The 21,476-nt window shown below is 38.5% G+C and overlaps 2 protein-coding genes across 2 annotated transcripts; both read left to right on the forward strand.

Annotated features, from left to right (window-relative positions):
- The first annotated feature begins 477 nt into the window (after positions 1-477).
- Positions 478-8,026, forward strand: LOC104421721 (probable aspartyl aminopeptidase). Its single transcript, XM_010033777.3, has 10 exons — positions 478-687; positions 794-884; positions 2,736-2,871; positions 3,290-3,562; positions 3,812-3,944; positions 4,368-4,607; positions 5,282-5,414; positions 5,972-6,153; positions 7,114-7,226; positions 7,570-8,026. Exons 1-10 carry the CDS (start codon positions 529-531, stop codon positions 7,676-7,678), a joined length of 1,569 nt encoding a protein of 522 aa, XP_010032079.2. The 5' UTR covers positions 478-528; the 3' UTR covers positions 7,679-8,026.
- Positions 8,027-14,317: 6,291 nt separating this feature from the next.
- Positions 14,318-15,780, forward strand: LOC104423523 (GDP-mannose 3,5-epimerase 1-like). Its single transcript, XM_010036003.2, has 6 exons — positions 14,318-14,718; positions 14,830-14,902; positions 14,996-15,125; positions 15,225-15,282; positions 15,380-15,494; positions 15,625-15,780. Exons 1-6 carry the CDS (start codon positions 14,318-14,320, stop codon positions 15,778-15,780), a joined length of 933 nt encoding a protein of 310 aa, XP_010034305.2.
- Positions 15,781-21,476: the final 5,696 nt, after the last annotated feature.

Below are 21,476 nucleotides of genomic sequence, written 5' to 3' on the forward strand. Positions count from 1 at the left end.
TTATTTTTTTGACCATAAAGAATCCTAAACTAGTACATTTTTTTTTTATAAATTTACTTTAAATTAATACATTTGTAATAAATTTATTCTATGTCAGTTTTATTTAAATTTTACTATTAAATTGCTAGTTGACTAGCGGAAAATTCCCCACTGCTACCTCTTGTAGGAGTTTGGGCCGTGTCTAGACATATAAGGCTTTGCTGAAAAAAGAAAAAATAAGGCTGAATGAGATCAAAATAATGAATTGTATGGGTGCTTGCTATTGCATATTTTTTGCAATATTAATTTAATTTAATGGATGATATATTTGTTATAAATATATTAATTTATGATTTTTCACTGTCAAACAAATTAACTTAGAGTAAATTTGTATTAATTTGAGTTTTTTTGTGATCATTTGGAAGAAATTTATTACATGTTTATCGATTTGGGTACTTAAGGTATTAACCATAAAAGGAAAAGAGTTCTGGAGCACAGTCGAGCTTCGACTCAGTTGAGATAGGAAGCGAAGCAACCGCAGAACGGAAAATGGCGGCGATGGCCGCTCGCCTGCATCTCCTCCATCCTCCGACTGTCTCCAGGCCTTCTTTTCTGTTCCTGAAACCTTCGCCATCTCCGCTTAGCTCGCGCATTCGCAAGGTCTCCACTTTTCCTCGTCTCTGCTCCGGCGCGGATCAATCGCCTCAGGTCAATTTCTCTCTCTCTCTCGCTGTGAATCGATGCGTTTGGCGGTTCCTGTTGTGCCTGATTTTATGCTCATCCGTCTCTTCGGGCGGGCTTTGCTTGCGATCAGAGCGCTTCCTCGTCGGCTGCGTCCGGCGGGTCGATCGTCGGGGGCCTCTTGGATTATCTCAACGAGTCCTGGACTCAGTTTCATGCTACAGGTAACTTAAAATTCCGTCGTTCGTGGTTCGCGCTTTGGATTAAGGTAGTTGAGCTTGTTTACGATGTTGGTTTGTCAATGTATGTTCAAAGTTTGCTTATATGTCTGCCTTATTTGTTGTCAAATATGCGTAAAGTACTTGTAAAAGGCATCGTATAAGCTTTAGGTGTGTTTGTTCAAAATGTGTTTATATGTTTGCCTTGGATTTTTTTGGAAGACTGAATTTGCTTCCTGAATTTTCTCAAATGGTCATGATTCTGATGCTGCCATTCCTACATGATACATCAATCTATACTTGGCAATCGGTATAGACGGTTTTGAGTTTGCTAGGTCTATGATCCACAGATTGGTTGAAGATACTCAATCCAGTAACTGGAATTAGTCAAATTGTTGGAATGGATACTGTCCCAAAAAAAGTACTGATATGTTATGCCAGAAGTTTGCAGTTTGGATAAGTATCTAATATCTGATGTTCAAGGTTCTGCTTATTTGCTAGTCTCTCCATCAAACGTGTGCGGGTCTAACTAAAAGAAGGTGAAAAATGTATGAAGCCATTCATATTCCGTACCCTGCCCATGAATGGAACTCCTTTGTATGGTATGCTTAATATGTGTATAGTACTGCAACAAGGCCATATATCCTCACAATTAAATCAACTTCCTTTGATATTAGGTCAAACCCTTGCTCTGGGCAAGTAGTTTTTGGTCTTAGAAATCTGGTGTGTATCATATTAGGCAATGTGGTTTGCCATTGGTGTCATGATATATTCTTGGGCATGAATTTCTTACTAACAAATTCAAGGTATCAAGGCTTAACACCCATTCTGAAGAGTTAGAGAACATTGCAAATGCTGATGCAATGGCTTCTCTCATTCACAATTCTTCGATTACTGTTCTAACTATTCAAGTGCAGGAACATCATAGTCCATCACTCTGCTAGTATTAAACAGAAGTTGAATAATTTTCCTCAACTTTTTGAAGAATTCTTGCATTAATTGTAAAAAATTCAGAATTGCAGAAATTTTGAACTTCCTTCTTTATACTTTTCCAAGCATTAACATACTAAAATATTGTCAAGAAGAGCCTCTTTGAGATACTCTGAAAAAACATTGGTTATTTGGATCTCGTAGCCAAACCCATTGATGGAAGCTTTTTCATTATCATCCTTGTTTTGTAATATTGCACTGCTGTTCTAGCAGTCGTAGTTGTATCATTAGTAACCATGGAATTGTTAAGTAAAAATTATCTACTTTGATATGCTTTAATTTTATCCTGTTGTGAGGACCGACTGGTAGAGAATAGCTTTTATTGTTTTTTACTCTGATTTTGATATTGGACATATTTGATCTTCTTTCCAAGGATTTGTTCTATGCCATAAGCATCATGTCTGATTGCATCTAGTGAGGTTCATCTCATCCTAGTTGTTTACATAATCAGCTTTTGAGAGGGGAAGGAGTTTTAGACTTTCTGACAACTCTCTGTTTGGTGAATGTTAAGCAATTGTTCTGAGGCAAGAATTTCAAAAAGAAAAGTAGTTGTGAATAATAGACAGGCCCTTTCTGTGCGAGCACTGTTAGATTAACTGTCGCAAGTCCCTTCCGCTGGGTTAGTGGAACTTGTTATATAGCAGAGTTTAACATGCAATCACCACAATCTGTAGTATGATTGCACTGAGGCTCCATGCGCAGGGATAATTATGAAATATTTCATTGAAACCTCTAGTGAGATTGGTCCTGATGGTACATAACCAGTTTGGGGCTATAGTCTTGTTTGTTATTGACATATCCAATTTGTACAACTAAATGTGCTGTTGCATAACATTCCAGTGATGCTTTTTACCTCTGTGTTTCCAGCCGAAGCAAAAAGACAATTAATCAATGCTGGATTTCATTTGCTGAATGAAAATGATGAATGGAACCTGAAGCCTGGAGGACGCTACTTCTTTACCCGGAATATGTCTTGTTTAATTGCTTTTGCTGTAGGAGAAAGGTCAGTAAAGAAATTCTTGATTTAATTATTGAATTATTGGTCGAGGGAATCAGCTGGCTGAGAGGCAGACTTGCATTAAACTTCTATACTATGTTGGTTCTCTGAAGTGCTGATAAAACGTCATCAGGATATATTGCCTGGTTAATGTCTTAGGAAATAGTGGTAAGCAGCAGACTAAATACTGAAACTGAAGTAATTATTGTAACAAGTGCTTTTTGAAGCTTCAACCCATCTCGAAGTATGATTTTCATGTGCTTTCTCCTGTTGATATTTTTTTCATTAGGAATCATATTTACAACCTATAATTTTTTTTTCTGAATTAGCAAAAGTAATTGGCCACTTTGTTGCGCCATTATTGGCAGCAAAATTTTCATTTCATTGTTTTTGATAACTATGCCTTTTTGGTTTTAGTTTGCAGATATGATGTTGGCAGTGGTTTTCAAGTTATTGCTGCTCACACAGACAGCCCATGCTTAAAATTGAAGCCAAAATCTGCATCAACCAAGTCTAATTATCTCATGGTCAATGTGCAGACTTATGGTGGTGGTTTATGGCATACTTGGTTTGACAGAGATCTGAGTGTTGCAGGAAGGGTCATAGTGAGAGATAGCAATGGTTCCTTTCTGCACAAACTAGTCAAAATTAAAAGACCTCTTTTACGAGTACCCACTTTAGCCATTCACCTTGACCGGTACGTTTGGCTTCCTTGAATAATTAATGAGTATAGGCCCCAATTATCTGTAGGGCCTTCTTGTTGTTGTTATGCGACTCTGCTTTGGTCTTCATTTGGGTCCTTGACACATATTGCAGTTCTTTTTTTTTTTTTTTTTTTTTTTTTTTTTGGGTTTCTGGTACATATTTTGTCTGGTCACTTGGTGACAAATCCATATCCTCGCTGACAGTGTGCTGTGATGTTATTCTTTTTCTTCTGATGGTTTAGCACAGTAAACAAGGATGGTTTTAAGCCTAACCTGGAAACGCACCTCATTCCACTGCTTTCCATAAAACCCGATGAAACATCTGCAGAGTCAAAAGTTTCCTCAAAGCCTGTTCATCATCCCTTGCTTTTGCAGGTAACTGTCTTTATTAGATTCTAACGAGTGTACACATACAAGCAATTGTTCTGCTCTTCTTTAGTTCCTAAATTATGGTGAGGCAAAGCAAAAGAGTCACTGAGATTGTATCCTCATATGTTCTATACAAAGTTTAGGTGAGAAAATCTATTCCCATTTGTTCCAGAAGATTAGCGATATTCAATTTGGATGACTTTCTACTGGAACACGCTGTCTTCTCTATGTGCTTTTTTTTCTTTTTTTCTCTTCTTCCTTTTCTCTTTGTTTATTGTGGTGTATTTCTTTTTCAGTTGGTATTTCTGACACATGATCATCAGTTTCACCTGCTTGCTTGTTGGTGTTGTCTCCAAATCTCTGGTTCCGAGAGAGAATACTTAAAAAATCCTTATGTCAATGATCTAACATTTTATTTTCCTCTTCTAGATATTGTCCGATGAACTTGGATGCTGTGCAGATGATATCATGAGTATTGAGTTGAATCTTTGCGATACCCAACCTAGCTGCCTTGGGGGTGGAAACAATGAGTTCATCTTTTCAGGAAGATTGGATAATCTTGCTTCAAGCTATTGTGCATTGAGAGCTCTAATTGACTCTTGTAGATTACCCGCAGATTTATCAACTGAGCATGCTGTTCGGATGGTTGCTTTATTTGACAACGAAGAGGTAAAGTTCTCAGGCATATTTGTATCCTTCAGTTAGCATATTCTTGTCTCCATTTTATACTCCCCACTCCTCTTACCTGAAAGAATATAGGCAGACAAAAGCAAGGGTGTCCACCTGCTCCTGCATCTGAAAAAGGAGTTTGAGAATTCAGATAGTTTTTTTGCTTTGCTGATTTAGCCATTCGATGTTCTTAGTCACATTGATGATATTTTATAAGAGTACTGTTCAGGTTTCCTCTGATTAATAAGAAGGTTTAGACTTCTTTGCTGCCAGAGGCTTTCCATTGATACATGAACATTTGAGGATCAGTAGAAAGTTATGCTATGCTTACAGATAAAAGGGGATATGTAAGTGCTGTTTGTAGTGGACTTATGTTCAAATCTGTCCCCATTGAAAAGGAAGAGAACACCCAAATTCATTGTCTAGATATATTTTGTAGTTTTGTCTTCACTCTGACCTGTATCAAACATGAGCTAGATATTTAACAAGATGATGCTTAACCACTTATATTGTTACGTTACTGTACTAGAAATTTTTTCATCATCCTCTGATTCACATCGGCAGCACCAAATACACTTATGCAGGGAGAGTGTAGTGGATGGATCGGCTTTTATGCATTGATCTTGCTATGCTACTTTGAATGTAGTAGTAAAGCTGTTAACTCTATTGATCAGGTGGGTTCGGATTCCTTTCAAGGTGCTGGTGCACCAACCATGTTTCAGGCCATGAGACGCATCATTGATTCCTTAGCTGATAAGTATGTTGGGGAGAATGCTTTCGAGCGTGCCATACGGAAATCATTTCTTGGTATTGCTTTTATCATGATGAGATTGGTGTTTGCATCATCCTATTTATTTATTTTGTGCTTGTTGACTATATATCAAATTATATCCATGCTATGCAAATTTATGCCGATATGGAATTTAAAGAGATTTCCTTGTCCTTTAGATTAGCTCAGAGGTGGACTTGTCCTTGTGCGCGCGCGCGCGCGATAAATGTGATAGATAGTGTGTGGCAAAAGAAAAAATATATATGGTGGTGGCTTCTGATAATTGCAAAGGGTAGCCAGAGGCAATGGACATTTGTGATGAAGTGGCTCAACCACAAAGCTCAATTTTACCCACTTTTCTAATAATATTGTGGATACTAAAGGGTTCGATTTGGGTTAACAGCAAACAATAACAAGCTTTTTTTCTTTTTAACACGTGTACATAACTTCTGATATTTCTTAAAGCCACTTTCATGAGGTCCTTTGATCTCTCAATTGAATACACACAGCTAATAAGCTTGTCATTTTATCATGTTGTATTTTCATACTAGTATGATTTGTACTTCCATAAGTGCTGACATCTAGGATAATGCAGTTTCTGCAGACATGGCTCATGGAGTTCACCCAAATTTTACGGACAAGCATGAGGAACACCATCGACCTGAAATGCAGAAGGGGCTAGTAATTAAGCACAATGCCAATCAGCGTTATGCCACCAGTGGCATTACTGCTTTTCTTTTCAAAGAAGTGGGCAAAATCCATAACTTGCCAACACAGGTAGATTCAGTTTTAACACTGAGAGATGTCTCTTGAAACTTAAGCTTCTATTTAGTTCGACCAAGAAACTCTCTATCATATTAGACCCTTGGGAAATTTAGTTGTCATCTCCAAATTGTGGTGAAGCAAGATATTGACATGTAGCTGGCAGTCTTTGATCAAAAAAGATACTTGGTTATTCTGGCCATTTGTGTAACCAAGAACCACTATTCCTTATATGTTAGTATTGATAGTCTATGATAGACAGCTTTCAGCAATTAACTGTGTCCTAATTCTACTTTTCATTTCTGTGGAACGAGGAGAAAGGGAGAACCTTATGCTTCTTAAGATGATTTGGCCGCAAGAGAAGCAAGGAGATCAACCTTTTTGAAATATCAAAACATTAGTTTTCGTAACTATCACATCGACTTCTATGTAGATGCCGTATTGGCCCACTTTAACACTTTCTCTCCATTTCACTCTTCTAATGCATATCCTAGGATTAATTGTCAATCTCACATCTCGTTTTCTTTGCTGAAGTCCTGCATTGATTTATAAGTGTATTATACATGTCATCCTTATCTTCCTCTGTTTTAAAATTCGTTGTCCACAAGTTTCTGAGGATCTTTTCCATAGCCTGGGTGTTTTGGTCTTTTTGATATAAAGCGACCATGGTTTCACCTCTATTTCTTGCTGGACATCTCTTTATCAATCTCTCTCACACAAACACACCGGCACGCACATATGTAAATGAGTGTGTATTCAATAATTATATTGAATTATGGTGTCGTTACCAACATAGTTTTGAAATCAAACTCTCTATGCTATATAAATATCATTATTTATGCAGGTTTAGGACAGAGTTACCAATTTGACCTGTCAATTTCTTTTCTAGATTATTTCTGTCTGAAATTCTAGTTTTTCCATGCTTTCTAAAGGAGACTAAATAGAAAAAATTTCACATGAATATTCTGGGTGTAGGAATTTGCAGTTAGAAATGATATGGGATGTGGATCCACCATAGGTCCAATACTGGCATCAGGAGTTGGTATCCGCACTGTTGATTGTGGCATTGCTCAACTTTCCATGCACAGGTATTATTGAATTGACATTGCGTGATTAATTATGATGGTCCCATGGTCTGTATTCATTACATCTGCTGTAGCTTGTTGTTCAACAGGAAAGTAAGTCACAAATTGCAGTGCTTAGTTTAAGAAGAGCAAAGAAAAATGTAACTTAATATTTTTTTTGACAGCTATATCTCTATGCGAAAAGAGTACTTTTTTCCTTTCTCTTTCGAGGGTGGGTTGCTGTTTGTTCATGACAGATGCTTTATTTTTCTGATTAATGTTTTTTTTGGTCAAAATTTTCCGGTTAATGTTGAAAGTGTAAAACTGTTGTCATGATTATGTCTTTTTTTTTTTTTTACATTTGCAGCGTGAGAGAAGTATGTGGGAAGGAAGATATTGACATCGCGTACCAGCATTTCAAGGCATTTTATCAAAGCTTTTCGCATGTAGACAGTAAGCTGACTATTGACTATTAGTAAGTCTACAAATATCTGTCTGAATTATTTCTTTAATCCCTTGGGGCCTTCTGTGTGCCTAAATTGCACAGAGAGAGAGAGAGAGAGAGAGAGAGGGTGCCCACGAATGTGGATACATATCCAGAAAAGTCGAAATTTCTTTCTCAGAGAATTCCGAATGGGTGGGTTGGAATTTCGAAGCAGGAATTTTGTTACTCTGAGATATCTACTCCGGGATGAGCGGGGAGGAAATTCCTTATTTCATTCGATCCATGTTTTCTGGGTTCACTGCATCGGTATAGGTCAGAGTTTGGTGTTTGCATTAAGTGTAATTTCCAGCATTTCTACTTCTGCGACTACTTACGTACTCGGATTCTTTTTACGCATTCATTTTCTTGGGCTCGGTAACTCCTCATGAAAGATGCCCAGAGTTCGTATCACTCGGTGAACTTGCTTTATCTACATGAACAAAGCAGATAACAAGATCAACCCACATACCCGCACACACAAAGCTAGAGAGATCGTTATGGAACATAAGGCTACAGATATTGTTTCAACGGATTCCGTTTCCTCAACTTGGCAATTTAATAGAAAGAAAATTGAGGGAATGGGTTGTCTTCCTCGAGCAGATGGAGCAAGTCTTATTTTCCGTTTATTGACTCACTCAAGAGGTGACAACTAACCAAGAAAAAGAACATGCATAGGTATCTAGTGGACTTCTGTATTTTTCCCTTGATGGGAGGATTCTAAGGTCTGAAAATAGCGGAACAAGAAAATAGCAATTCTCTTATGTTGTGTTTCGAGTTTGTAGCCAGGGTAAAATTTGTGATATTTATCCTATCATGTGTTTAATGCATACTAAAGCCAAGATAAAGTCAGATATAAAGGGATATAGATCAGATAAAATTATCATATGAGGGTGGTGGAATAATTGTAGATAAGATTTCTAAATCTATAATAGAAAATTTATTTTTTCAAATAACAAAGTGTTTAAATTAACAAAATTAAAATTATATTTCAATATAAATAATATGCGAATTCTAATATAAAAATTCAAAATAACAATTTAGTTAGTTTAATTTAATCTTATTTTTATTTATATATTCGGATTTAATTCTATTTTATAATATAAATTCAATATATATTTATAATATATATTTATTACATATTTTAAGTATTTTAGTATCTAAGTATAGTAGTTTAGTTTATTATCTAATAAAATTTTTACTACAGAATGATTAAGGGGAATAAAGAAATAAAAAAGAATCATTAAAAAAGAGAGGAAAATAAAATAAAAAAGCAAATAAAAGGCAAGAGTGTCATGAGAGATTTTCACTGTCTCTATTTGTAAAAAAATTTTGTTCATTTATGCTAATATGTCGTTCATACCAAACAATATACGTGATATGATGTTGATATATCTGACTTTTTTACTGCAATCACCAAATAGTGAATAAGATATAGCAAAATTCTCGAATTTCATATTCTATCATATCCTAATTAGAATTCCGGATGACTAAACGTTATCCTATAGTTAACAAATGGATCAAGACATTCTCATTTGTTAATTTACTTTTCATGTTCGTCATACAACCCCCTTAGGGAATTACAACGGTCAAAATTCTTTAGTGACTAGCATATATTTTTTCACTTTCCACTTTTAGTGATATGTCCTATTTTGGGGAACCCTTTATTTTTCAAAATTCAAATGCAACATTGATTGGGATGCATATCAAGTATGATTGTTGGTTGTGTCGCATTACTTATGCAATCAATTAATACATATTGCATTTGATGAGCTGGATAAAATTCTATATAAAATAACTTCTATCTTATTCAGCGTTTGGAGTGACGAGAAATTTGGATATGATCGAATATAGCTCAAATATAGTTTGGATAAAAAATTGCCACCTAAGAGGTGGGATAGACCGAATAGGATATTTGAAATTTGGAAAAAACTCATTAAAAAAAATAAAAATAAATCATGGGTGACTTCTATGCTCGCTGATTGCTCTCCCTCTCTTTCGCCCAGCCCCACGATCATCTCTCCCGTTCTGATTTCTCTCGCTAAAATGGCCATCGCTCTTCCCACCGGCGAGAACTTGCTTTCTGCCTTTGGCCTCCGGGAAAAGTAGCGCCGGATCTCGCCGGCCCTGCCTCTTCCTTATGTCGCTCAACTCCATCTTGGCAGGGAATTTCGTGATCCCGATGAGAGTCTGATGCCTCTTCGGAAAAGAAGATGATCTGACGAAGGTAGCAGCTGGTGCAACGGAGCTCCTCATTTAACAGAGGCAGCAGGGAAGATCTCAAGGTGAACAAGATCAAACAAAGTAGCAGCGACGAAGAGGGAGAAGACGACGCACATGGCCTCGGGGGCCGGAGCCATTCGATTGTCGCCTTGTCTTTGAAGTGTGACCGCAAAGCCATAGGTGACATTTACTTATGGTATACCGAGGTAAATTCCTATCTCCCCAGTCAATTGGTCCATGACGACGCTGTGATATGGCGAAAAGTTGCCATGGTCCTAAATTCAAGTTGCTTATTTGGATGGCGTATTCACAGCGGAGGATGTTCGGTCGATGAATCCTGGTTTTGGCCTTGTTGGCTTTATTCAACATGCTGGATTTGATCAAGAGGCTTCGATGCAGTATTTGTACTCGCTGAAGGAGATGGGATTCGCCGCAGAAGAGGAAGGTATCGGCGGAGATGGTCGGTCCAGCGGAAAACTCTAACTCGGGGGCATCTCAAAGCGGCAAAGCCGGAGGTAGAGTGGGGGCAGAATTCATCGCATTGGTCGAGGGCGGCGAAAGAGATGTCACAGAAGGAGAGGGCATCCTTGTTGGCGTCCTCAAAGTGACGGGAAGAGGGGTGTCCGACGTGGATGGGGGATTGTAAAAAGATGAATGGATTTTACAACTTAAATGGTTTATTTTTAATGTTGATCCTGCAAATCAAATACTCATTTGGATAGTATTTATATCTGGACGTCAACAAACATTGGATGGGATATTTGAAATCTTTTCCTATCCTCGTTCAATCCGACATTAATCCAATCCAGCAAAAAATGTCTCGATGACCAAACACAACCAATATGTTCTCTAAACAAAGGCATAGCTTTCAATTAGGAAAAATTAAAAAAGAAAAAAGAAAAAAGATGAACACACCGCGTGCATGTTGTTTGGGCTTGAGTAAAACCAAATAGGCCCATTAGTAAAATTAGCCTGCAAATCCATTGAGCAAGAGGAAAGGTTCTCAGAAGGGATTTAGAATTGTTTGAATAGAAGGTTAATACCACGAAAACGTCCAAAAGGACACATATGTAATAAATTTATCAAATAATTATTTTTTCACTATCAAAAATCTCAAATTGGTATACTTGTGATAAATTTATCTCATTTTTTTTATTACCAAAAATTCTAAATTGATATACAAATGATAAATTTACCTTTTTATTAATTTTCGTTAAATTTTACTATTAAATTACTAAATTTTATATAAAATTGAGCAGAATTGTCGAATTAAGGCCAACTATTTATATATGATGTCTAAATACACAAGTTTATGCAATTGAAGTGGAAGTTCCATTGCTCTAGTGACTACCCTTCTTATATGGAAAAGGAAGGGTGGAGGGTTTGAATTCCCTCATTCTTAAAGACGGGTTGGAGTGGGGATAATTTAGTTTCAGATGTTGGTTTAGAGGTAAATAAAATTCTAAAAGTAAGAGTATAGTAGGATCGACAAAAAAAAGAAAAAGTGGAAATCCCATTAAGATTAAAGATGATGACAATCTTATTTCTAATTGAGATCCATATGGATATATAAGATTATTTTTAAGCTCTGTGTTCTTCACGAAAGATGAATAGTTTATAAAATATATTCCTAAAAATGATTATTTATATCGTTTATCAAAATAGGCGAACAAAAATATTTACATCATTCATGAAAATATTTAGATATAAATTGTTTTTAATAATGAAAATGTTTTCTACCGATAAATTATTTCAAGTAATATAAGTGATTATTTATAATTATTAAAATCATTTATTTTTCACCAAACAAGCTATTTTTAGAAAAAGTCGATCATCTTCATGATATTTTACTTTTTCAGAGGTTTAGAAGGCTTTTTGGCCTACTTCAATGTAGCACGGGTGGATCACTCATACGATTCCACTATTTTTAAACACCTAAGTGAAAGAGGAAATCTATCCATTTTGAATTAAAGATAGTTTATATAATTCGAGTTCTAATAATGGAAATAAATTTACATATATTGGCAATTCTTTAGACTTCATTAATAGATAGTAAGAGGACTATCATTGCTTAAAAAATAATCTAAATGACCCTGCCCAACTTGATTTATTTCTTCTAATTAAGTAGGAGAAATTGATGAATACCAACTACCAAGAACTGATTTCCGTATAACCCGTTCAAAAGCATTGTCTGTAACATACTTATCTAAGGAGTCAAATTGATGTGTCTTATGTAATGATTTAGGTCAAGTTTGAGGAAACATTTAGAAAGTTTAAACACCCAAAGCCCTTTGACCGTAATGCTTTGGGGTTTCTTCGTAGAATCATTCGAAAGCGGCCTTGTAAAGTTATCCCCAACGTTATCCTATTATATTTTCGTGTCTTCATCTAACAACACAGAATCCGATTCTAGGCATTTCTTGTTCGTATTTTTGGCACCGAGATTAACACCACCTGAAAATGCAGCCAAAACAAAAAATAAAATGAAATAGAATAAAATGCAGCAAAGGAATATCCCGAGTCTTTACCAAAAAAAATGGTGGACGACTAGCAAGTTGCAAACTACCATACGTACCAAGAACGTCCCGAGGCGCGATGGGGTGCTTTTCATTTGATAATACTATAAAAAGATCTGGCCATTGAAAAGGGAACAGAAGGAAAGGAAAAACGCAAATAAAGAAGCTCTATGGGTTGTTCTTGTTATGCTAAAAGGACACGGTGAAAGCTCACTTTGTCATTGGATACAAAGCACGCCCCGATGTGAACAATAATGGGCGGTCAAAACTGCAAGGATTTCTGGAAATTGAATGTATGAACGCAGTTCTCCCTCAACTTTTAGCGGGGACGACATGTGATTCTTCCTTAGACTTTTCTCCCCCAAATTAAATTATTCATTTGGGATTCATTGGACCAAGAAAAAGGCCACGTTGGATCAAGAAAAAGGACACGCACCGTGGCCTTTTTCTTGATGGTGCCTTTTTCTTGATCCTTTTTTTCTTGATCCAACGTGGCCTTTTTCTTGATGGTGCGTGTCCTTTTTCTTGATCCAAATGAACCCTGGATGGGACTTAGATGAAACCCTAGATGGGACCCTAGGAGGGGATTGACTGTCGAGGAATCATCCCCCTCCGCTTGATCCAAATGAACCCTAGATGGGACCTAGATGGGACCCTAGATGAACCCTAGATGGGACCCTAGGAGGGGATTGACTGTGGAGGAATCCCCTTCCCCAATTGAATAATTGGGGAGGAATTGTAGCAAGTCACCATAGAACAAAGACCTAAAAAGAAAAGGCAACAATTATGGTGTGGCGTCACTGGGGTGAGTCCTGTCAACTGAGACGTTTTCCTCGATCCTTCCCAACGACTGCGGACATTTTTTGGCTTCACACGAAGATCTTCTCGTGCTCGTGGAAGGGGGAAGTTTGAGAACTTTTATCGATTAATGCGACATGCGGTTTTTCCTTAATTTCTACAATTAATACGAGATGCCGTTGTACTGTATTATTTATGCATTCGTTGAATAAAACATTCTCTAACGACGGTGATATATATTTTCTCAAGTAGGTTTTGGTCTGTCATTTGAATAATTAAGAGAAATAAATCAGGTTAGATAGGGGGCTGCTTTTGGTCTATCATTTTAACATGATAAAATGGATCAATTTAAGAAAATGTTTTACTTTTTCACAAGTATACTTTCATATGTTTTCTAATTGAAGTTTTTATATTTTTAATGTCTAATTAAATTCTTTTGTTTTTTTATAGGTTTTCTTATCATATTTGGTTGACGAGGTGATCATGCAACGATAGAGTAATGGTTCGACTTACATTCTTGAGAAAAGTGGATCCCATTCTAATTGCTCCAAATAAATAAATACATACATTAAGATACGAAGACTTCTTTTTCCGCAGCAACTAAAGCACATGTTGGTCATTTTATACACGAGATGTGCGATCTCTTTGAAGTAGCCGCAAGTTGCATGAATAGTCCCCTTTCTTTCGTTCGCCCATTCGATAAAGAAGAAAAAGGTATTGCATCGAGTTGGGTCATGATCATACGCTATTGCTCGACTTAAATTAAAGAATCTAACAGTCTAACATACACATACAAGGTTGGTCATTTTCCTTGTCGTTGACCGTTGAAATATCCATCCTGGTTAAGTTGCGTGTCGTCCGTAACTCATGGCTTTTATATATGCCTGTCTCATACTCCACTCTCCTATCATCACCTCCTTCTTCTTCCTCTTCTCTGTCCAGGGTCGGAACCAACTCCGAAGGCCTCAGGTCTACAATCGCAATTAGGTTCTGTGCATTTTTCTTACTTATATTGGTTCATTGCACGTTATGCTTGTTTCAGAATTATTTTTTAGACCGCAGTTTAGTCTCTAATACTATTCCTTACTAACTGCAGAATGGGAAGCATCGACTTTGGTTCCGTCGTTGGAGCACTCAAGAAGTTGCTCTTCCCGCAGTCTGAGAAGCTCAGGGTTTGCGTCACTGGGGCGGCTGGTCACATGGGTTCCACCCTTTGTAGGCGTCTGAAGAGGAAGGGACACTACGTTATCGCCTGTGATGGGATCGACGACGAGCTGAAGGGCCCGTGTGTGTTCTGGGATGAATATCTCACCGTCGACCTGACAGTCATGGATGACTGCTTGAAGGTGACTGGGGGAGTCGACCTTGTCTTTAACTTCGCCACCTCTATGGGACATCTGGGTTTCTTCAGGGAGTTCAACCCCTCGGTGACAAAGGATAACGACACCATAATTGGCTACAACATGGCCGAGGCAGTGAGAATCAACGGTGTGGAGAGGTGACTTATTTTGTCTTTGATGTATTGTAGTACATGATTCAACGCGATTCATGGGTTCCCTTTTTTAGACTGAGCTATTGCAGTAACACTGGTTTTTTATGGTCCGTGCAGGTACTTTCATGCCTCCATAGCTTATATTTCTGCAGAAAGCCAACAGGGGGAGGCCATCGCCCGACTTGCTGAGGTATGTTCTTGTTGTTATCTTTTTCTTGTCACGGTCTGCTTCATCGACGTTATGCAATTGAATGAGATTATTTTTTGCTCAACTGGCTTTCAGCATCAACATCCTACTGCTTTTGAAAAGCCTGAGACGGAGTTGTTGATTGAGCGCTACCACAAGAAATTCAGATTTGCTGGCCGAATTGGGAGGTTCTATTGCATTTATGATCCCTCCAGATCATGGGAAGGTGAGCATTTTAATCGACCATCTTCTGACCATCTTCTGCTCCCTTTCCGTTGCTCATTTCTTGGGTGTTATGCTCATTTTTGGGGTGTGCGACACGCAGGTGGAAGGGCGGAAGCTCGGCCTGCAATCATGGATAGCTATGCTGAAGACGTGCTGAGGCAACTCTTTCGATTGTCTTGTTTGTGAGTTCAAACTTGTCACTTCATATGCGCTTTTGTTCTTAATAGTTTTGGTTTCGGTGGTTTCTGTGTGCAGTTTGATGAAGTCGGACCGCCATGAGCCTGTATACATCGGTAGTTTAAACATGTGTGAGCTTGTGGTCCTCGGGAGCGACGATCACAAGAAACTCGGGTGCGCTGGGGCGCTGATGGTACTACTCATTCAGCAGAATGGAAATTTATTGGTTAATTGTCCTTTTCGCCCCAAACCCTTTACGAGTTGGAGCTTGAATCACAATTCTTTGTCAGATTAAATTGTTTCTATACATTACTTGGTTGTAGAATTGTCTGAGAATGCCGTGCTTCTGGATCAAAGAACAGATCGGGGAGGCAAAAGCGCAGAGGACTGATGTATCGGCCGACGCGTCAGTGGAAGTGGTGGGCACTGAAGAAGCTGTCGACTGCAATTCGCCTCGAACTGCCGATGGCGAAGAGTGAAAGCTCTCGCATTCTCGCATCCCCGTGTGGAGAAGTCAGAGTTTTCTGTGGTGTGGGCATTAATCTACCGTTTACGGGTCGTGGTCTGGTCTTCATCTTCAGAGGCTGAGGAACGTTTTGGGGTTAGGGTTTTGCTGGGACGAACATTCTGGGTTATCGCATCTTTATTCCGAATATTATGTCTGGTTTGTACTATGGGACGATGATTAGGTAATATGTTGTGGAATAGGTTTTATTTACGTGATCATTGTGACCTTTCGTGTCTTTATCGAATTTGATATCTCTCTCTCTCTCTCTCTCTCTCTCTCTGACTTGGATCTCTGCTTTAAATGTGGAAGAAATGATTTTGAGTCTTACTTTCGAAGTTCTTGAATTGTGAACTTGATAAAGATGAAATGAATTTAATTTAGTTTCTTTCTTGCCTCAAACCAATTGTCTTTTGTATAAGCCCATAACTAAGCCAACATTATGATCCTCATAAATGATCTCTTAGATTGATTAAGTGTATTCATTGCGAATATTTCCGAAACCCTTCAACACGTGTGTTGTAAGGTACTTTGAGCGATCAGATTGTATTTCCACGATAATGGATGGGAGCAAAAGTCCTTTCTTCCAGAACTCGTGAGAAGACCTATAGTGTTTCTGCTTGGCTTCTTTCAGCAAAACTCTATGAAATTAACCAGGGTCATCTCGTTGAAATTTTTTTTCTCTAAAGGAATTTGACAATTGATGGTGTTTACTAAAGCTGGATGACAATTTCGGGTCAACCAATAACACTTCAAGTTTTCAATATCAAATCAAACTAGTTTGTAACCTTATCGTATTGATTGCGCCAAGTATGCTTCTGTTACTGGTTGTACCAATCTTTGGCAAACTTAACCTAAAACACTACACGAGACGCATCAATTTGGTTCCTTTGCTGATAAGTATGTCGAGGACAATGCTTTTGAACGGGCGATACGAAAATCATTCGTAGGGAGTTGTTATGCATCAATTTCTCCTTAATTAGAAGAAATAAAGCAGGTTGGGCAGAGGCCGCTTTGGCTTTGGTCTATAATTTTAAATTTGTAGAATAAACCAATTTAGGCTCCTGTTCGAGCTAGAGCTAAATCACTTCTTTTGCTCCTTTTTTTCCCGTCTGTCTTAAGTGACGGGCTGTGACAACATTAGGAAACGTTTTTATATGTTTTCTAATTGAAGATCTTATATCTTTTTTTTTTTTTTTTTAATGTCTAACTTTTACTTTTATATATTTTCTTAGCAAATCCCTCTCATTACCGTACTCTTTTGACGAGGTCATAATGCAATGCTGTAGGAATGCTTCGAAACATATTACCTAGAAAGTAGATCCCGTTATCATTGCACCGAATAAATTAATACATTCATTAAGACACGAAGATTTCTTTTTTCACAAGTACAAAATGAATTTTTCATCATTTTATATACATGATGTGGCTAAAATTTAGTTAATCTGGCCCCCTACGTAGACACCACCACGTAAACAAGATTAGAATATGTTGCCGAATGCCGATACCATTTAGCCGAAGTCATGCTCACGTCAACGTCTATATTAAAGAAATCTTAGCCATGTCCACTGGATTTGGTCGTGGAGAAATTTGATTAAAAAAATTGTGAAAATGAAAAGATCTGATCAAATAAAAGCGCAGAGATTGGATTTAGAGAATGAAAAAAAAATACAGGGACGGAAAGTAATTTTCATCCTTGTTTCATCAAAGTATTGCGCAGTATCTATTTAATGACCGCCGAATTCTATGTATAAAACAGGAAAGCCAAGTTTTATTCCTCGAAATATAAAGTACACATCGTATGTGGAGGAGTAATTTGGCCTTTTGACTTTAAAGGCCTTGGGCACATGTAAATACCATTAGGTAATTTTTGGAGAGCATGGAGATGCAATTGCATTCTTAAAGGCCAAGACAGCGGTTAGCTTTGAGCATTCTCAAAATGCAAATATAATTTCTTATTCTTTCAACTTTGCCCTCATTCAATTTCATAATTCCGCAAATGTCCTCACTTGACCCCAAGCGATGTGCACCTGGATCATGTCAATATTAAAGTTGCGTCTTCTCAAAGATGGACTTTTCATGCAATTAAGCTTTGGTTTGGTAAATAAAACCAAGTGGATCCACCATAAAAATCCTAGCGAATGTGGGTGCAATGCTTTCAAATATCAGGGTAAAGATGAAACGCGGATTACGAAAAGAGAAAATGGAAGGTATCCGGACAAATTATATGAGAAAGAAAATTTATAGGACTGCAACAGGCGACCCGGAAAAGACTCGAGGTTAAGGAAACACTTCCTTTTTAGTTGGCGGTTTGTCGTGGCATTCCCCGCCAGCCCCATGAGAATGACCTCTAACCTGGATTTTCCCCGTAAATATGCTCTTCAAAAGATCTCGCGCGCTGGCGTCGAATAGATCTCGCGCACTTGAAATACAAGTCTCTTCCTCTTGGTGGTGCAAACGCTTTATTTTCGCCCTCCATTGTCCTACAATTGCCACCTTCTTCTTCTTCTCTTCTCTGTCCAAGAAGGTTGGGAAAAAAAAAAGCCATTAAGAGCTTTGACTCTTTCAATTTTTCTTACTTGTATTGGTTCATCGAACGTGTTGGGATTATCGGATTCCCAAAAACTGGTTCGACACTAAATTGAACCCCTAAAACGAATGCAGAAGACAAGCTCGGGAAATTCACATGTATCACCGATCCTAAAGCACACCACGGAATCGAGCGTACCTTGTTAATAACAGATTAAACACCAACGCTGATAAGAGGAAGAGAAACCGATCCCGTTCGATCCGATGATGTCAATTGGCCTTGAAGGGAAGACAGCATCGCCTTTTGCGTACTGTTTTTCTTTTGGAGGGAGAGAGGGAGAGGAACGTACGTTATGCCAACGGTCGTGTTCCTCCCTCTCTTTCTTCTTTTATACGTCCCTCCAACAGAAAAAAAAACGTACCCCTTCATCCATGGGCCATAATCTTGTGGGCCGGGCTTTTAGGCCCAACATGGGCGGACGGGCCAACTTAGGCCCATCACATAAAATCATCAGAACGTTATGCTCATTTCAGAATTCTGCTTTAGACTGCAGTCTCTAACACCGTTCCTCACTAATTGTATAATGGGAAACATGGACATAACCAATGACCGCACGGACAACTGTGAGGCCCTCGAGAAAGAGCTCTCTTTACCGTCTCAGAAACTCAGGATTTCCGTCATTGGGGCGGCTGGTCCCATGGGCTCCTCCATTTGTAAGATTCTGAAGAGAAAGGGATACACCGTTCTCGCCTTCGATTGGACAAAGAACGTGCACAGGGCCGAGGCTGAGTTTTGGGATGAATATCACGTGGTCGAGCTGACGGCCATGGACGACTGCTTGAGGGAGACAAGTGGAGTCGACTATGTCATTAACTTCGCCTCCTCTACACGGGGCCTGGCTTTCAGTGAGTCCAACCCCTCGGAGATCATGCGTGATAACGCCTTAATTGGCAGGAAAATACTCTGGGCAGCAAGGCTTAGCGGAGTGCAGAGGTGACTTATTTTGTCTTTGATGTATTGTGGAACTTGATTCAGCGCGATTAATGAGTCTCTCTCTTAGACTGAGCAATTACACTAACACAGGCTATTTGTGGTCCGTGCAGGTACTTTCATGCCTCCGTTAATTTTATTTATTTATGTTGTTTTCTTTTTCTCATCGTGTGCTCTGACACTATGTTTCGTCAATGTTATGCAATTAAATGAGATCAATTTTGTTTGCCTTCAGCCCCACTATGACTTTGAAAAGCTTGGCGCGGAGTTAGGCCAGGAACACCAATTTGAATGCCAAATTGGGAGGTTTGATTGCATATATGGTCCCTTGGAAACATGGCGTGGCGAGTGTTTTCATTGCACAAGTTGACTGCATAAATGTATCTTGTGCCCTCTTTCCGTCGCTCATTTTGGTGCCGGTGACGTGTAGGTGGAAGGGGCAAAACTCCGGGTGCTTTTTCCTGGAGGCAAGCACTTCCCAGGACGAATTCAAGATGTGCGGCGATGTAAACGCCACTACATATGCTGAAGAAGTTGTGAGGTAACTCTATCAACTGACTTGCATTAGCTCAAACTTGTCAGTTCATATGTTGGTAATGATGCTTTTGTTCTTAATAGTTAGGTTTCCGTTGTTATCTGTGTACAGATCGATGGAGTCGGACTCCCGCGAGCCTGAATATATCGGAATGTTGGACTTGCGCGAGCTTGGGGACATCGGAAGTGGCGAAATCGTGAGCAAGAACGAGAGTTCGGAGAGGGGTCTCAGTTTTGAGGACGAGAAGTTTTGTGGACGAGAATCTCCCGATTCCCCACATTCCCGGCCCAGAAGCATCTTCGGACTCAACTCAGACGGCACGCTGATTGAAGAGGAACTCGGGTTCCCCGTGATCCCGAAGCCGAAGGTACTACGCACTCAGCGAAATTGAAAATTAGTAGTCGATCGTCTCTTTCGCCCCGAACCCCATAACGGGTTGAACTCGGAATAACAATTCTTTGTGAGATTAAATTGCTTTTATAAAATAAATTGGTTGTAGGATTGATTGGAATGCCGTGCTTCCAGATCAGAGAACGGATCGGGAAGGCTGACTCGTCGACCGAAGGGTCAGCGGAAGTGGTGGGCACTGAAGCCCCTGTTGAGCTCGGTTCGCTTCAAGCTGCCGGTGGCAAAGAGTGAAAGCTCTCGCATCTCGCATGGATCTATCATTTTACTGGTTGTGGCCAATTTTTCATGTTAATAGGTTGTGGAACGTTTTGTGCTTGGATTTTGCCGGAAAGAATAATAATCTGAGTTAATCGCGAAGATTATATTGGTCTTGTAATGTATGACAATAGTTTCCTCTTTTTTCGATGTCGATAATTGCGGAGCAGGTTTTACGTATATGATCATCATAATTTCTCTGGGCGTATTGAATTTAATCTCTCTCTGGCTTGGATCTCTGCTTTGAAATCCGTGCATATGGTTCTAAATTGGATACTGTTCGTCGGTAATCATATTATTATAGTTTTCTCTATCTTTGGGCAAATTTGTGGTTCTGAAATGGGAATGGTATCCGCGCGAGTTTCCATGTTATTTCTGGTGGTCCTGCGGCGCTGTCACCATGAGAATGCTCCCACTTTTCAACCAAAATTTCTGGCTTTTGTCTCTCGTCATAGGCTTATCGGACGATATCTTCCCAGGAATATTTTGTATATTCTGGATCTCATTTTCAAGAGGGGGATTATACAATAAAATAAGTCATCCTACGATTTCGTTTTGCTTTACGCTTTTGATCCGAGGTTTTTAAAAAGTTGCATTTCTCTGGAATTTCTAGTTCTTGTATATTTTCTTAAAGTTTGGAGTGATCTTTTTAATTTTTTTCCTCATATCTTGAACATTTCAGAACATATGCAAAAAAATAATAATAATAGATAAATAAATAAATTTAAGTTCATGTACCCATGCCTCGAATTCAGTTTTGATTAAAGACAAAACATTCGAAGGGCTTTAGAATATCCATACTTGTAAAATTATATACAAATTTTCACTTTTTTTTTTTTTTACTATTTAAGTCATGTTTTTTTTTTTTTTTTTTTCAATAAAGTAATAATCATTTTATTCTTCATTTCGCACGCTTTCCATAAGTCAATGGTCGTTGCCATGGTCCCCGCCC

This window comes from Eucalyptus grandis, chromosome 10 (assembly GCF_016545825.1).
Source record: "Eucalyptus grandis isolate ANBG69807.140 chromosome 10, ASM1654582v1, whole genome shotgun sequence".
Classification (NCBI taxonomy): Eukaryota; Viridiplantae; Streptophyta; class Magnoliopsida; order Myrtales; family Myrtaceae; genus Eucalyptus; species Eucalyptus grandis.